Genomic DNA, 19,059 nt, shown 5'->3' with positions numbered 1-19,059 from the left:
CTAAGAACTTACTCTCATGAATGGTCCTCCGACTCATAACATTATCTAACGAATCAGCTTCATCAACAATGATATGTTGCTCATTAGAAAGATGAAAACTCAACCGTTCAACTGAAGGATCCTTGTACTGAATTTCAAACCCAAAAATTCTCCAAGCAGCTTCGCAGGATGATACATATCTACAATCATAATACTTAGTACACGTCCATCACGCATGCAATGGGACGATTTTCTTAGAACACCACATGGCCCATGCATCATCACTCATGATAATAGGGATCAATCAATGGATATGGAATTTCTGCAGATATAATTTCATCAATGCATCGGGGATGAGGTTGTTTATCATCATTACTTAAAAACAGCAAAATAAGTGCATGTGGCAATCCAAGCTTTTGAAACTCAATGGTGTAAATAACTGCATCACAATTTATAAAAAAAATATGGTTCAATAACAAAATAAAACATTAACATCATGTTTAAAAATAAAATAAAAATAAAATGGAAAATAAACCTGCTTTAACGGCTCCAATTTTTTCTTACTCTTTACATCCCTTATGAAACCATCCAATTTCAATTTAAACATCCTACTGACGATATCAGGGCGATCATCAGATTTTAAACCCCTGGACCCTACAAACCCACTAATCTCAGGCCATTTAGGATTGCACGTAAATGTTATAAAAAGGTTAGGATATCCAATCCATCTACAAATAGCCATCGCATCTTGGTAATTTTGAATCATATATCGGGCACCACCAACAAAACTGGAAGGCAAGATTATTCGTTTTCCATGCCTGGAACTATCAGTTTCACCACGTAGAACGGCCTCCTCCAACCAGTTATAAATTTCAGCTCGCAATTTCTTCTGTTGTGTTCGTACATACGTCAAACGACCAGACTCAATCATAGTGTACGCATCAACAATAAATTGTTGAAACAATCGCCCCGCATACAAAATAATAGAACACTCAGAAACTCTGTCATGCATGCGGTATGAAAAAATCTCTTTAGGGCTAACTTTCTTTCTGTTGCTCAATGAGGAAGTGGCAGAATCGGAAAAACCTATAAATTCAGTATAACCATCCTCCCCATAAGGTAATTACAACAGATATTGCAATGAAAGATAAGAAGGATGAAGTTCACTGATGCGTTGCAGTTTGCCTGACTGTTTTTCAACAATAATGTCTCTATCACCTAACGCATGACCAAAATCCCCTACCACAAGCATGGCCACCTCAGATACAGAAGGTAGGTTATAAATCCTTCCATCCCGACCTCTTCTACCAAGCAACCTCAATTTAACATTTGGTGGATTCTGTTGTTTGATCATTTCTTTAGCCAACCAGGATGACTTTACCAACACATTATACTCATCCAACATAAATTATAGGTCACATACACACACACACACACACACACACACACACACACACACACATATATATATATATATGTATATATATATATATATATATAGAGTTGTGATCATATGATAACCCCTAAATCACGTAATAACCCTATAACCAAATTTGAACCACACATATTTTCTAATCTTGTGGTTGAGATTCAAACTTAGATTTACTTCATAAAAAAAAGCGCGGGGGTAAATATGTTATTTCCCTCATTTAATTTCTGAATTTCACCAAATATCACGTAAAATGATAAAATGATATATGTTAGGTTTATTGCATAGAATGATAGTTTTACCGGATAGAATGATACTCTGAGTTGATAAAATGATAATATGTCATTTCCCTCATTTAATTTCTGAATTTCGCCAAATATCACGTAAAATGATAAAATGATATATGTTAGGTTTATTGCATAGAATGATAGTTTTGTCGGATAGAATGATACTCTGAGTTGATAAAATGATACTTTTTTACTAATTGATAAAATGATAAAATGATATATGTTAGGTTTATTGCATAGAATGATAGTTTTGCCGGATAGAATGATACTCTGAGTTGATAAAATGATACTTTTGACTGACTGATAAAATGATATATGTTAGGTTTATTGCATAGAATGATAGTTTTGCCGGATAGAATGATACTCTGAGTTAATAAAATGATACATTTGACTGACTGATAAAATGATAAAATGATATATGTTAGGTTTATTGCATAGAATGATAGTTTTGTAGGATAGAATGATACTCTGAGTTGATAAAATGATACTTTTGACTGACTGATAAAATGATATATGTTAGGTTTATTGCATAGAATGATAGTTTTGCCGGATAGAATGATACTCTGAGTTGATAAAGTGATACTTTTGACTGACTGATAAAATGATAAAATGATATATGTTAGGTTTATTGCATAGAATGATAGTTTTGCCGGATAGAATGATACTCTGAGTTGATAAAATGATACTTTTGACTAACTGATAAAATGATAAAATGATATATGTTAGGTTTATTGCATAGAATGATAGTTTTGCCGGATAGAATGATACTCTGAGTTGATAAAATGATACTTTTGACTGACTGATAAAATGATAAAATAATAAAATAATATATGTTAGGTTTATTACATAGAATGATAGTTTTGCCGGATAGAATGATACTCTGAGTTGATAAAATGATACTTTTGACTGACTGATAAAATGATAAAATGATATATGTTAGGTTTATTGCATAGAATGATAGTTTTGTCAGATAGAATGATACTCTGAGTTGATAAAATGATACTTTTAACTGATAAAATGATATATGTTAGGTTTATTACATAGAATGATAGTTTTGCCGGATAGAATGATACTATGAGTTGATAAAATGATACTTTTGACTAATAAAATGATAAAATGATACTTAAATAAGATTTTACGTATTTAAATGAGCGAAATTTGTATATCATGGGAAATAAGATTTTACGTATAACTGAACCTCATACATACGTGTAACTGAACCTCATACATCTGTATATCATGTGAAATAAGATTTTACATATTTAAATGAGCGAAATTTGGATACGTAAATTTTATCATGAGCGAAATTCAGAAATTAAATAAGCGAAATGACATATTTACTCTCTGCGCCTTTTTTATGAAGGAAATTTAAGTTTGAATCTAGACCACGTGATTTTAAAAATGTGTGGTCCAGATTTAGTTATAGGGTTATTACGAAAATTGGGGTTATCATTATAATGCACCCCTATATATATATACATATATATATATATAGGAAAATGATCAATACAAAACTTGATCTCAATACAAAATCCAGACCAAATCCTGACCATGAGATTTGACAATCCAATGGTCAATAATTAAACAAAAACAAGGAGGGTCATTATAAAACAGTTTTAGGTCATATTATAAACTTTGGGTTTGAGGTCATGTTAAGATCATTTCATGTCATCCTTACTATAATGACGTAAAAATAAGCTTACAATGACCTAACAATGACTTTTGTATGCTTGGTTCTGCATTTTTGTATTAAGGATGGTTTTGCATGGATCAAAACCCTATATATATATATATAGGGTGCTGTTAGGTTGAGATTATTTAGCTAAATTGAGAAATGAGATGTAATCTCAGCCACTAATCCACAAGATTAACGACATGTCAACAGCTATCACATTATGTCAACACGGGGGTATAAGTGTCATTTCGTGTTTTAATGTGTCTGATTGTTGACATGGCTTGGATGTCTAGTTGACATGACTTATAATTGTTGTTGACATGGTTTCTATGTGCAGTTGACATGGTTGTACGTGTAGTTGACATGGCTTGTAACACAGTTGACATGGCTTGTACGTGTAGTTGACACGATATGTACCGTAGTTGACATGAATGTATGTGCCGTTGACACGATATGCACCATAGTTGACATAGTGTCACCAGCTTATATATCAAATGTCAACAACTTATAGTAAAATGTCAACAACTTGTATATCAAATGTCAATAAGACATTAATTAATAAATTTCTAAAACAAATCTTCAAAAACATCATTAATAAAAACTGTAAAATTAGGGGCAAAAAGACAAATAAGCACTAATTTATCGGTTAATTTGTAATAAATGAATTTTACTTGAACCGACAAACATTAGGGGATTGGCACAAATCTGGGATCCCAATTTCTCTATTTCATCTAAATCATTTTATCTTGAAGATAGCTAATCACCTGCTGAAATGGAGTCGGCGGGAGAAACTAAATCGATTGCAATCGATAGCATCATTCCGCTGGAAGACGCCGGCCTTGAGGACTGTTCCCTACCGCCGGATTCCATCAGGGAGGCATTTTGGAAGGCAGCCTCAGCCGTGAGATCGATCGTTTCGGACGAAGGCGGATGCGTGGAAGATCCATGGGAAGAGTCCTCCTACGAGGGCTGCGTGGTGGAGAAAGGCGGCGGATGGACGGAGGCGGCGGGAGATAGAGTGGTGGTGGTGGGGGATGCGGAAGAGAAAGTGGATGACTATGTGATTTGGGATATAGGTCCATGATCTAATTGATTAGGTTGTTTGAAATCTGTAATTTGAAATCTTTTTTTGCCGAAACCGATTCGGCGACGGGGGAGACTTTGACGAGCGGAGTGGGGGTCCAGACGGTGGTATCGTGGCGGAGGGCGGTGGAGGAGACGGCGAGGCCGCGGAGGAGGAGATGGCGAGGCCGCGGCGGAGAAGACGGCGGAGAGGTGGTGAAGGGCGGTGGATTTAGCGTTCACAGCAAATTGGAAGATCCCTTGTGAAATCATAATTAGAATATAAAATTACCACTATGCCCTTTTATAATTAATTAATCTAAAAATATTTTTTGTGTGGTAAAATCTGGACCACTCATTTAATAGAAATGAGTGGCTGAGATTACATCTCATTTCTCAATTAACCTAAAAAATCTCAATTGATCATGGACCTATATATATATATATATATATATATATATATAGGGTTGTGATCAATGTCGAACCAATTTTAAAGACCGAACTAGAGACCAAATCTGGGCCATTAGATCTAGTTTTTTTGATGAGATGTGCTGCTGTGTAAATTTTTCGGTCTTCATTTCAAGCCCATTTTACTTCATTGTATAGGTTTATTACTTCATTCCGTACGTAATACCTTGAAACTACAACATGTTTTTACTTTCTTCCAGTAGGTTTTGAAATGATTCAACATATGTTTCATTTGAATTCATTGACCTGAGTTTTTACTTTATTTACATTAAAAAATGCAATTTATTCAAGTGCGTTTATTACTTCATTCAGAAACGTTATTACTTCATTGGATAAGGTTTTTACTTCATTCCAGTAGGACTTCACATACTTCATCCCAATAATTTATTGCATCATTCCATGTGTTTATTACTCCATATTAGCGTTGTGGTGGTGGTGATAGATATTGTAGAGAGAAAGAACGGCACGCGACGGCAAAACCGCATTTACGTACTGGAATGAAGTAATAATCCTACTGGAATGAAGTAAAAACCTACTGGAATGAAGTAAAATCTTTGTAACATGTTTGTATGACTTATTTACCTTCGGATGAATTAAAATAGGCTCGTGATGAAGGCGAAAATAAATGATAAATTTGTGTCTCTCATCCATAAAAAACTAGATAAAAAACCCTAATTTGGTATGGTTCGGTGGTTCGATCTTTAAGAGTGGATTTGTGAATAATGAGACTCTCTCTCTCTCTATATATATATATATATATAGGTGTGATCAAATACAAACTCTCAATAATACAAACTATACAAACTGATGTCAACGGAGTGTACAAATTTTGTCAACGGGGGCTGATGTCAACAGGGGCTGATGTCAATGGAGTGTACAAATTCTGTCAACGGGGGGAGGGGGGCTGATGTCAACGGAGTGTACAAATTCTGTCAACGGGGACTGATGTCAACAGGGTGTACAAATTATGTCAACGGGGGTGTACAAATTCAGATTGTTCGATGTCAACGGAGTGTACAGATTTGTAGGAAATGTTGATGATAAGGCTCGTTTCATGCATTGGTTTTGGGTGATATTACATGCTTTTTTGGGGAGATAATGCGCAAATTTTAGCTTAAGTGTGCAGATATTTGCTGGGTCAAGTCGATGCTGCAAATTGACCGACCAAATGCAAAATGAGCATAAAAGGAGTAAAAAGTGTCAAAAATCCACTAGGTCAAGGAGAATTATCAGGAGAGCAGGTGTGTGAAAAATCTGTCGGACCTAGGAACGCACACAAATTACCCGGGGCGGGGAAAATGGAGCAGAAAAGGTGAAGAAAGGAGCAAATTTAAAAGATCATATTTTAAGGGTACAAACGTCAAATCATGAAGAGCATACCCTAGGGATTCGAGCTTGAAGCCTTCATATATAAAGGGATCAATATGAATGAAGAAGAGGAGCGCTTAACGCTATGGTAGTTAGGTAGGAAGTTCTCGGTAGCGCTTAACGCTACCATTCTCGTAGTTTAGGTAGAAAACTCTCATAGACGCTTAACGCCACCGCTTTCTTAGCTTAGTTTAGTTTAGTTGCTGATTTCTTAGCTTAGTTCAATGGTTTCGACGGTGGAATTGACGACTCCGACGTTGGATCCTTGCTTTCTTTACCGCTTTTGAGACGATGTAGTTAGATCTCGAGTTTCATCGGAGGAATTGACGACTCCGCCTTTGGATCTCGACCTATTTCTGGTTTTATGAAGCTTCGGTGTTTATTTTCATGTTGATGATGTTATTTACTCATGTTTCTTGGATGCTTTTCGCAATTGGTGGCTTAAATGTTTAGATCCATGATGTTTACATGATTTCCAATAGTTTAGAGGTTGAGATCTAGTTAATCACATGCTCGATTTCTAAGATCTGTTAGTTTAGGTGATGCATGCAAGGTTAATCTGTGTTTATTCCGCTTTCTGCTAGACCCAGTAGCGTAGATCTGTTAGTTTAGGCTTTAATTTCATGTTTAAATTTAGATCTAAGATTGCTCTGTTTTCATGGTGTTTAATGCTCTGTTTTGTTTTGTATTTCCCTTTGGATTCATGAAGAAGATGAAGTTTGCTGGTAGTTAGAATCAGATCTGCTTTAGTTTGTTAGTGGCAGCTTTCTTGTTAGTAGCTATTTAGGGAAATCTGTTCTGCTGCTTTTCTTACGGTCTGTGTCTGGCTGTTTTAGGAAACTTATTTGCTTGACCCAGGAAATTCAGTGAATGTCCCAAAATTAAATTCAGTTTCGAATCATGCATGCATTTATATTTCAAGCAATTTCCATTCTCTGGACCCAGTAGATAGAATAGATTAGGTTTAATTTCCCAGGTCTAGAGTTAAAACTCAACCCTCTCGTTGCGTGGCAGCAGCCGATCACTTTTCCGTTTGTGTCGTAGAAACAATCTCGAGTAGGTCCCTAGTCTCTGTGGTTCGACCCCGCTCTTGCCGCTTATACTTCGTAATATTTGTTGCATTAGTGGGAAAATTATAAATCTTGTTGAAAGGAGGAACACGTGCACACGACACACGTGCAAAAATCCTCACTTTCAGTTGACATTAGAAAAATCTCTTATATTAACCGGTGATTAATTGTATTAAGTCAGTAGGATTAAAGTTTGTATAGTTTGTATTATTGAGGGTTTGTAGTTTATCACACCCCTATATATATATATATATATATATATATATATATATATATATATATATATATATATATATATATATATATATATATATATATATATATATACCTCACAGACCCCATCCTATAATTGATCTCATTATCAATGTCAAAAATATACAACTGAGCAAACTTGGGACGTGCACTATGCGGTGGTAGCAAACTACCAATTAAGTGGTAATTTTGACCATGTAGACAGAAAACAGATGGAGAACGACCGGTGTTCATACTATTATCAATTTTACCTCCCAAAGAAGTAAAACAAAACATAGAATTATATGAACGAATATTTTTCAAGAAGTGAACACTTTTGGCATCGTTAGAGAACATCAGACGCAATAAAACTTCAGGAGGTGCTATCATGAAAGGAATCTCAATATTCTCATTCATACCACTCGGCTAGCATACCACAATGCGAATAGGAGAACAAAGCATCACCAATATCCCAATAATCTACATATAGAAAAATTAATTAATTTAATTAATTTGCAATAAAAATAATGTTTTATTAAAAAAACTAAACTAATTAATAAAAGTGAACATTCTAACATGATAAAAAATTGATACAACACAATCTAAACAATGATAGAAATATACCTCCAGATTGAAACAAAGATGACGATACAACAGTGCTCCCTTCCGTAATAGATGGACCAAGTTCATCACCAATAACATCATTTATAATAATAGGATTCTCAACTGATCCACCAACAAAGGCTTAAAAAAATTTTAGTACAACAATATTAACGAATAAATAATTGATAATTTACTTATATTAAATATATACAAAATAAAAATCATTGTTATTAAGATTAAAAATTTCAACCAATTGTTTAACTAATGCAAATAGAATAGTTCAATAAAAACTAAATAGAAATATAATCATATGATTCCAAACAAAACCAAAATATTATACATTCAAATATTGTAGAATTCATCTTATCTTAATCAATAAAATACTTGATGCAAAATACTTGGATAAAAGAGGAGTTTAAAAAAATTCAGAATGCTTTTTCTACATGAATTTCACTGCTGGACAATGATAGAATTCAACACTTTGTAACCTTCTAAAAATCATTTTCAAATTGCTCAAAAGAAGAAGTAGAAAACCAGATTTTGTGAATTTATGAATTATATTGTAATATACATTCTATACATGTTGTGAAAGGAGATTATATTATACTGCAACTTTTTTCCAAAATAAAGTACTTACAATTGTTTAATGAAAGGAGAAATATTGAAAGACAATGATATATGCAAGAAGAAGAAGGATAAAAAGATTCTGCAGTCAATTCATCAAGGCAATCAGAGGTATAATACTCACTTGAGGCTTCAGTTGATACACCTTCATAGGAGCAACCATTTATAGTTGTGGAACTCTTCAACTTTTTCATTGCATACACACAAAAATGTAAAACACATAATACTGCAACAGACGAGGGATTTATTTAAAGAAATTGTGTTCTTAAAAAGGTGTTTACTTAAAAAGCAACACAGATTCCAACATGACCTTTCAATTGCCAAAATATTAGGGTTTGTGATACATTTTGGGCTTAAAAACTACTGGATATGCATGTTTAAAAAGAAAATTGCAAAACTTGAATACTGAGATAAATAGACAATGATCTATTTCTGAGAATGATAGAAAAATTTAGATATGTCTACTCTGATATGTGTATGACAGTTAGTTTCAGATCTAAAATATAGTAAAATTAGAGCAAGATCTGATTTTAAAATATGTATCTATGCTGAAAAGGAAATAAATAGCCGTATCTGATAGTTGGATCTAATATTGTATGCATATATGAAACAACAGAATATCTATTCAAATACATGTAGAAGATGACTTTCACTAAGACTTACATATTTGATTTAAGGAACAACAGAGTGTTTACTTGCCTTCCAAAGACATAAAGACATTTGCTATGATTTGTAAATGAATACTACACATGTTGCATGTAAGGTGAAAGAATTGGATCATGATTAAGAATTAAGAATCTACATAATTAGATTTGCAACAAATTGCTTCTAATTTTCAAACTATCGAATTTTAAGATGATATTTAATTTTTATGCATTACTTAAATCCTCTCTGCATTATTAAGTTGAAATGGATACTTATTTATAACTATAAGAACAGATAGCAAATAAGAATTAAAAATCCAATAGAAGGCATATTATTCACATCTGATCTAATTAGAAAAGATAGCAAATAAGAACAGAAAGCATATAAGAACAGACATCAAATAAGAACAGATAGCACATATGATACTATTCTTATTTCTGTTGAACATTTTAAAATTATTATTCACATCTGATCTACTTAAAGGAAGAAAAATCCAGTAAAAGAGATTAAAAAGAAGAAAAGCAGAAGAGTCTAGCTATAAAATAGAATCACTAAACCTTATAATATAACAGAAATCAGGAAATCAGTTGTCTAGACATATAACATGAAAAGAGTTAGTCAATAAACCTCTATTGAATAGAATAATGCAGTAGAAAAGATTAAAAAGAAAGAATGCAATAGAGTCTAGCAAAAAAACAAAATTAGTAAACCATTTACTACTTTTACTAACTGGAATGCATCAGTATTTATCTTACTTAATATTCAAATAAGTCCAGACATGACTATGCTATATGATAGAAAACCAAAAGAAAGATAAACTAATAACTGATAAAACTTCAACCAAATAAATACTTCAACAAAAACAACCATCAGCCATCATTAGAAATAAAATTCAACTTAGAAATGTTTACTAATACCAAAATAGATAATGACCCCAACCAAAATCCAGAACTGTTACCTGATGTAACATAATCCAACTATTAAACCTTCAAAAAACTAAGATGACATTTCAGAAATGTTCAAAACACTTAAGCAAGAAAAAAAATAGATAAACTCTTTAGATTTCCCAAATCTAATCAGCACCAGACAAATCTTGAGTATAGATGACAGAAGCCTCATCTTCATCTTCAATCACATTCACTTTCTTCATCTTCTTCTTGATGTTCTCAAAATAGGCATAATCACAGCTATCAAACTCATCTTCCAAGCATCGCTTCACACTTCCTTCAACAATCCATTCAATCCTATTTTGCTTAGTAACAACTGATAAATTAGGTGTGAGTATTGAGAACTTGTGATGCAATGTTCTGAGGAACAAATAACACTTCTTGACCCACAAGCAGCTCCTCAATCTTCTAGAATATTACAGATTTTGTTAACTGTATATGGATATCTGCGATAATATTCCTTGCTATTCCTACTTTGAATCTTAAATAACACTTCTTGACCCACAAGCAGCTCCTCAATCTTCTTAGGAATATACTCCATAGCACAATTCTAAAACAACAATAAAACACATTAAAATAGAAAATATAACTACTACTGAAGCTGAACTCTGATTTAAACAGGCATATTACCTCCATATTACTCCCTATAAAGTCATTCACCATTTTTCCAATAAGTTGAACAACTTCTCTATCCCACAGCAAAAGGGATGCATTACTTGAGTCATCAACAATGTTCACAAAAAACCTGAACCTAAATAAAAGGAAAAAGGTATTGAATTTAATAACTTCTTGCAAAATATAACAAAAGAAACCAAAGACACGCCAAGAATAAAAGAAAACAGATTAGTACTTCTTCACAGTTACATCAAAATTCTTAATACAGAAGTCACACCTAAACTTCTTGTCATCCAACACTCTGACTTTCTTCACACATGTCTTACATGCTAAATAATACCATTCTCCAAAATGAGACTCAATTGATTCAACTTTTCCAAAAATCCAATAGGATCCATCCTGATGACCAAATTTAGAAATAAACTACTCCAATATTAAATAAAACTACAATCTGGACATTAAATACAATATGCTTTAAGAAATGATATGGATATATAAAAACTTATTTATAAATAAGAACATTCTATACCTCCAAACAAACAACATCACCAAGAGACTTGACATCAAGATCATCAAACTCTTTACTAACCCTTACTCCAGTTTGATCAACAAGAAACTTGTTTAATTCTATACAGTATAAATCAAATTTATTAAAATCATACACCATTAAATAACTAATACTTATCCATCTGAAGAACAATACCTGTTCCTAAACTCCTTCACTTCATTAATATTGCTTCATCAATATCAGAATTGATTAAAATCTTGGAAGCTTGATAATGAGTGGATACACCAACCTCACCTAAAAATTTAATAAAGAAATATTAAGCCCAATACATGACATCCATAAAACTAAACATTAATAAGATAGAAACACACATCTGAAAACATTAGGTTTACAAAACTGCACTATGATCAAAGGAACAGTCCCTTCAGCATTTGTCAATTGAGACAAATAAGATTCCACATTAGAATCCCAAATTGTACACAATATTTTATTATTGTTGTTACAAATGTAGCACAGTTAGTTTGAAGTAGAGAATCAGATAAATATAATTATGATATCTGAATGTTTAAAATGGAATAAAACTTACTTCTCATCACTTATTTCAACTTCAATCTATCTATATCTACTTTACTTAACAACTCTTCCAGGTGAAGTAATGACCCCAATGATGTCTGCCAAGAGAAAGATGACATCCGTCTACCAAACAATTGAAAAATAAGATCTGCAACACAAAATATATCAAAAGATTTATACCAAAAAAGGATGATTGTTCTTCATTCTCATTGCTTGCTATTTCACCAAATGGTTTAAATGAAAAAAACCATGGCTGGAAAATCATTATCTCTGACTTCATACATCTCAGTCTTGTAATTCATTATGAGTCTATATGGATGATTAGTAGCTTTGTTTCTAAGGGTGTTATCCCTAACAAAGAAGTTTTTTATGTAATAGATGCCTACTTCTCTAAGTGTGTGCTCCAGATTCTGAAGTACTTTCTTTAGAAATGTGACTTGAATGTATGTCCCCTAATAATAAAATAATTTAGATATTAGGGATGAGATAAAGATCATACATGAGAAATAGATCAATATAATAGATATTAGATATTAGATATATAGATATACATCAAAAACCTAACATATACACTAAATTATATGTCTTTTCTTTTGCAGGTGAAGATATATTCTCAATTGCATGATGCAGATTCCAAAAAAGGATAAAGGATGATGACATTGAAGATCAAATGAAATACTTATAAATGGCAGAAAGCTGGTAAATAATTCTAACCCTATTCCATTATAAATAATGTTATTCTTAATAACTTCCTAATCTTTTTTATACACTTCAGCCTAAAAACTGTGGAATAGGAAGATAGCAAAGTAGTATCAAAGATTGGAAAAAGATGGAGAGCATAAAAAATAAGAATGAAACAGAAGAAAAAAAATAGCAAAGGTCAGTTCTCCTATACTAAACTGAAGTAGCATTCTAATGAGTATGATTAATGAAGTAGTAATGTAGAGTTGCAGAAAAAGAACAATCTAATCTATATATAATCTAATCTAAATAATTAAAAATAACAGATATAAGATTAGGATACAACTTAATATAATGAAATTTGAATATACCTTAGTATCATGAAAAACAGATTCTGTATTGATATCCCTATTGTCATCAGAAAGACCTCCAAAGACACAAACGCAACGGACCTTAACAATAGAGTTAGTAATGGCAGTGTGAAGATTCTGGAGCAAGGTAACATAGGGAGCCATAATGGAGACTGTTTCTGATGTAGATAAAACAAATTCAATAGAGTAAGATGCACATATACACTAATTTTGATCTTCATTGTTTTGAGGTACACAATATCAATATTCCATGACATGAATATAAGTGGATGACAAAGATGTAGGGAAGAGAACTACAATGTTAGAGAGATGGTAAAAATTTCTTAACACAGACTACACAATAATTTATTTTTTAAGAAACAGTACAATATATTATAAATACAAAACTATCACATAAGCACAATCATTTATTGACTTCTGTTTCTTCTTTTCAGGTTCACAAATAAAAGTGGATGAGAATCAAGATCAATAGAAAAAAGTTGAAAACAAAGAAAAAAAAGGGTATTTATAGATGTTTGTTGCTGTTTATTTGCAGAAACAGCAGAATAAAAACAAATAAATTAGGAAAACAGACATAATCATGAGTGAGACCTTTCAAATAACACAAATAAATGATAATCAAACAAAATCAGGAATAAAAAACAAAAATTCGATTAAAAAATATTTGCTGATATGAAGAAATAAGTTATTTAATACAACTACTAAATATATATTCAATCAATGTGGATTTTTATGCATGTTGTATTAAATATAGGGTGCATTAATTGGGCCACCTTACATAGTAATAAATGAGTATTAGTTAGTGTTTCCCTATTAATATCAACCCTATTTTGCAGGCATACCAAGAGATAAAAAATCCCTAATGAGAGATGAGCCGCCTCTCATTTTCAAGGAGGAAGAGAGAGAAATACTGCTGCAACCAATAGAAAAGAAGCAGGGAGAAGATGCACGCCTATATACCTCTTCTAATCTGCAAATATGTCTCAATGTGAAGGCGAAGGAGAGAGAATAATAGAGGCAATCATTACACAAAGAAGAAAGAGACAGGATGCAAGCTTAAACCTTTAATATTCTACACTCTACAATGTTGAAAAGAGAAGAGTAAGAAGAAAGAACACATAATAGGTAAGTACTTCCATTTATTAGCTTTAATAAATATATTATTGTCAGATTAAGAAACTAACCCATATTTTATACGGATTTGCAGGATTCTTTAATATTCTATAAAGATAGAATTTTAACATCTTACAATCTACAATCTGGAAACGAGAAGAAGAAGAAGAAGAAGAAGAAGAAGAAGAAGAAGAAGAAGAAGAATGAATGAATGAATGAATGAATGAATGAATGAATGAATAAATGAATGAATGAATGAATATAAATTAGGTAACACATTTAATTTAAACATCTTTAAGAAGTATATAATTTATACTAACATACTAACCAACTTGTGATTCGATCTGCAGGTTACCTTAACATATAATTACACACATGTTTGAAGACTTTAAGATTACACACCAATCTGTGCAATACAGAAGAGGAAGAAGGAGCAAAACAAAAGTAACAGAATTAATGTATAAAACTTTAAGTAGTCTATTAGTTTTGAGATTAAGATACTAATCCACAACCGAAAATTGGATATTAAAATCTGGAAACTCAAAGAAAGTAACATTAACTTTGAAAAATTGGATATTGAAATCTGAAAACTTAAAGAATATGAATTGAATGTATTGGTTCTTCAATCATATGATTTTAATAAACTGCAAGACTAATAAATATAACAATAAATGATTAATTTTTTATTAATGCAGCTACTATTAGTTAAATTAGCCCTGACATCCATGTATTAACCACCATTTTTGGAACATAAAAAAATTCCAGTGGCTACATATAGTGCTAAGGTGAATACTAATAGTCCAGAGGATAATTCTATTAATCCCTTCCAATATTAAACCTCAAATATATTTATATTCTCCATAATATTCTATACTAATTCTCTTTATGCCTTGTAAAATCAGTAGTAATTAATTGTGTTAATCTTTTATTGAACATATGCATATCTTACTAACTATGTCTTTGTTATTTCTCTTAATCTCTATAGAAATGATTCAAGCTAAATTATATGAATATCCTTGCAAAGTGAGTTATAATCAATTGTGTTAATCTTGTATTGAAAATATGCATATCCTCTTGATTTATGTCTATGCTATTTCTCTTAATCCCTTCCATGATTCAAGGTAAACTATATACATATCCTTGCAAAGTGAGTAATAATCAATTGTGTTCATCTTTATTGAATATATGCATATCCTAATCATTATGTATTTGCTATTTCACTTAATCAATTGTTCATGTTGTAAATGTGCACAACTAATATATCCTTTATACTTGTTCAGGAAAATGAAGCATTGGAATTTGGAGAAGATATATATCTCAATCACCTTTGAAAAGTGTGATTTCATTGTGTTTTGTGATTGTAATATAATAGGAATATGCTATATGGTGAACTGCACAAACCAATCAAACAAAGGCTAAAAAAATGAAAAACAAAAAACATACAGTATTGAAACCATGAATGACAGCAACATTATTCACAAAAAAACGCAATAAAAATGAAAAATAAAGAGTAACAAAACTTCATTTTCCCGCCAAAATGTTGCCGGGTGGCGTTCGGAAAAACTGGCACTTTATATATTAATAGATTGCAGTGTTACCAAGTAATATTTGAAGTTTACTTAATTATACTTGTTCCTGATATAATTTTATTCAAACGATTACAGTTTTGTTCTCGCAGTATTGCTAATTATAGCTTTGTGGTATGCAGTCTTCCTTCAATTACAGGAATGCGGCTAAAATGTGGATATGCCAAATCCGTTTCTAATTTAATTTTTTTTGGAATTGACTAAAATACATGCCTGCAATATCTGACACATAAAACTGCAATCCGAACTTTATTTCATCAATTCAATCCTAGGCGTCCATATTATTGATCTAAGGGATAGAATTAGTGTTATGGTGTCACTCTAAACATGATGTCACCTTAATGCTACCCGGTATAGATATTCTCATATTCGACCAAATTAATACCGAAACATTACATTTCTAATTTCATGAAAATAGAACCATATGATTATGTGTGTAATCTATATATGTAAATTCATGAGACGAAGGATATTGTGTTGAACCATATGAACACACTCTCACCGAATACTGATTTTAAATATAGATAACAAAATCTAGCTAGTGGGAGTTGAAAATTAATGTTATTGTGGCTAATTGAACAGGCATATACATTCAACTATATCGTTTTATTAATATATCAGTCGTTTAATCATACCAAACATTTTGCTAGGAGAGTATGGACTTTACAAAAAAGGACCGGTCATATTATAATAATCTCACTAACAAGTATATTAATAGGCCAAATGGGAAAGGCATGGTACATGAAGTCACACCAAAATTATTAACAGATTAAACACGAAATTAAGAGGCATGGAATATAGATTAATAAGTCGAAGACTAATTGCAAGAAGCTGGTGTAACAAAATAAGATGTTAAAATTGTCATTAAAAAAATAGGAAAAAATGTCAGAAGTGGGATTTGAACCCACGCCCTCTCTCGAAGACCAGAACTTGAGTCTGGCGCCTTAGACCACTCGGCCATCCTGACTAGATGTTATCATCATGAATGTATTGTTTAAAATAATCAGTACAATTAACATAAAGCAAGGCGAGGCGAGGCGAGGCATATGGAGTATGTTTTCGATGGCTCAAGTTTATTAAGTAGTAGTACCAGTACTAGTTTTGCAGCCAAAAGAACAAATTAAAGAAAATCTTTTAGTATTGTACATGTGATAATGTATACAGATTTCTGTAGAAACTATTATTGTTTGTCTGAAAAAATTCCGGATATAATTAGAGAGTGAAGTTATGCTCAAGAAACGTTGTTCCCAAAAACACATTCCTGTTTGTCTACCTTACCTCACCTCACCCCACCCCCCATGCAATGTAAAAATGATCCCATTCCACAAGCGATTGGATTGGATTGGATTGGTCACGTTGAATGCTCTTGTATCTAGACTTAGAAGCGTCGACTCTCATCGATCTACTTATATTCCTTTTTCATTGCAGGTTGGTTGACAACTCAAGCTCTGTCTGCGGTGGAAGACTGTGGGGGAGGAGGACGTCTACCAACAGTATCATACATTGTTGCATGATTTTTCATTGGAGATGGATCATAAACTAACTACCACAAACTTAACTCATAATTGGAATCATAACAACAGTTCCAACGAGATCATACAAATTTCTTGCCAGTGCTCTGTTTTCATACTTGAAAGTTTATTTGAAATTTGATTCGGAGGTGTTCATGTTTCTTATAAAAGGAAAACGCCACACTGCCTGTGGCAAAACCACTGTCTAAACTAATTGTATGCTACAAATAACAACAAATGATGTGTCAATCAAATAAGTCCAGTTTGTATATGCACACATTAATTAAATCCCACAATGAGTGTATAAACAAAACAAATGCTATACAGGATTCTGGAGCAGATGAGGAAGAGTGATCTTTCCCGAGTTATTCTGGTCAAGTTTGTTGAACTGATCGCATATCTGCATAATATCCTTCTCTTTAATCTTTCCCATCTCCTTCAATTTGTAGATCACATACTCCGATTTACTGCCCCAATTTCAACCCCATCAACGCATCGACAAAATAAATTTAAGAGGAAGCACACATTGGGGATTAGTGTTTACCTAATGAAGCCGTTGTTGTTGAGGTCAGCAGCGAACAAATCCTCCACCGTGATTTCCCGATGCAGCGCCCAATTCGCAATTTTCCGATGCCTCTTGTCAACCCTAGCCTCCGCCAGGTACAGAAACGCACGCGCCACCGCCAGCGTCGACAGCAGCAGCCACACCGACGCAAACAGCCTCCCCGTTATCGTCTTGAACGCCTTGTCGCCGTACCCCACCGTCGTCACCGACATCACCGACAGGTAAACGGAATCCACCCAATTGAGGCGCTCCACCAGGTGGAGGAACAGGATTCCGATCCCGATGCACAGCACCACCACGCCTAGGGCTAATCCGACCTTCAATCGGATCCTCATCCTCCCCTTCGCCACATCCACTATGTAATTCCTCGCCGAGAAGCCCTTCGCCGGCGAAGGCTTGATTCCGGCGAGGATGATGTTCTCCTGCAAATCCAGCACGTAATTGACGACGCCGCTGAGGAGAATGTCGATGAATCCGAATCCGACGAGCACGAAAACGCAGGCGAACACCTTCGCGATGGGGGTGGTGGGGGCGATGTCGCCGTAGCCGATTGTGCACATGGTGACGATGGAGAAGTAGAGCGCGTCGACGACGGGGTGAGTCTCGATGCCGGAGAAGTGGTCGCGGTTGAAGGAGTAGATCACGATGCCTAGGGCTAGGTACAAAACAAGCAGAATCGCGGCTTGGCGGACGAGCGAAGGGGAACCGGATTCGAAATTGGCGTCGTCGGCGGCGGGATGAGACCGGTAATCCTTCATGACGACCATCGCCGGGGCGGTTTTACTGCGCTGCATCTTCTTCCGGCCGCAGGAGGACGGCGGCGGAGGCGGAGGCTCGGATTCTTCTTCGTCATCGTGTTGTTGGTAAAAGTTAGGGTTTGCGTCCAGGGATTGGGTTTGGGAAAGGGGGGAATGGAGAGTGATGACGAAATCACAGAGATTTGGAGTAGAGGTGGTGGATATCAGTAAGGGCTCCACCGCTTCCATTCATCAAGCGAACTATGAGATTTCGGCTGAGATGGAAAAGGGGCGGCGAATAGGAATGGCTGCGCCGCTCAATTTACAGCGGAGTCTTTTTCGAAGGCGGAAGAAAAATCCAATGAGAGAAGAGAGAGAAGATAGAATTAAACATTTTATTAGACCATCTAC

The 19,059-nt window shown here is 33.7% G+C and overlaps 2 protein-coding genes and 1 non-coding gene across 3 annotated transcripts; 1 reads left to right on the top strand and 2 right to left on the bottom strand.

Annotated features, from left to right (window-relative positions):
* Window positions 1-4,142: 4,142 nt before the first annotated feature.
* Window positions 4,143-4,454, top strand: LOC121774982. Its single transcript, XM_042171910.1, has one exon. The coding sequence runs from the start codon at window positions 4,143-4,145 to the stop codon at window positions 4,452-4,454; it is 312 nt and encodes a 103-aa protein (XP_042027844.1).
* Window positions 4,455-16,718: 12,264 nt separating this feature from the next.
* TRNAL-CAA lies at window positions 16,719-16,802 on the bottom strand. Its single transcript has one exon. It is a non-coding gene; the product is annotated as a tRNA-Leu (tRNA).
* A 772-nt stretch (window positions 16,803-17,574) lies between these two features.
* On the bottom strand, window positions 17,575-19,005 carry LOC121762198 (two-pore potassium channel 5-like). Its single transcript, XM_042158009.1, has 2 exons — window positions 17,891-19,005; window positions 17,575-17,813 (listed from the first exon to the last, which is right to left on the bottom strand). The coding sequence occupies exons 1-2, from the start codon at window positions 18,895-18,897 to the stop codon at window positions 17,666-17,668; spliced, it is 1,155 nt and encodes a 384-aa protein (XP_042013943.1). The 5' UTR covers window positions 18,898-19,005; the 3' UTR covers window positions 17,575-17,665.
* Between the last annotated feature and the right edge of the window lie 54 nt (window positions 19,006-19,059).

This window comes from Salvia splendens, chromosome 2 (genome assembly GCF_004379255.2).
Source record: "Salvia splendens isolate huo1 chromosome 2, SspV2, whole genome shotgun sequence".
Classification (NCBI taxonomy): Eukaryota; Viridiplantae; Streptophyta; class Magnoliopsida; order Lamiales; family Lamiaceae; genus Salvia; species Salvia splendens.
Note: the sequence above shows the minus strand (reverse complement) of the source record. Positions and strands in the feature narration are given on the sequence as shown.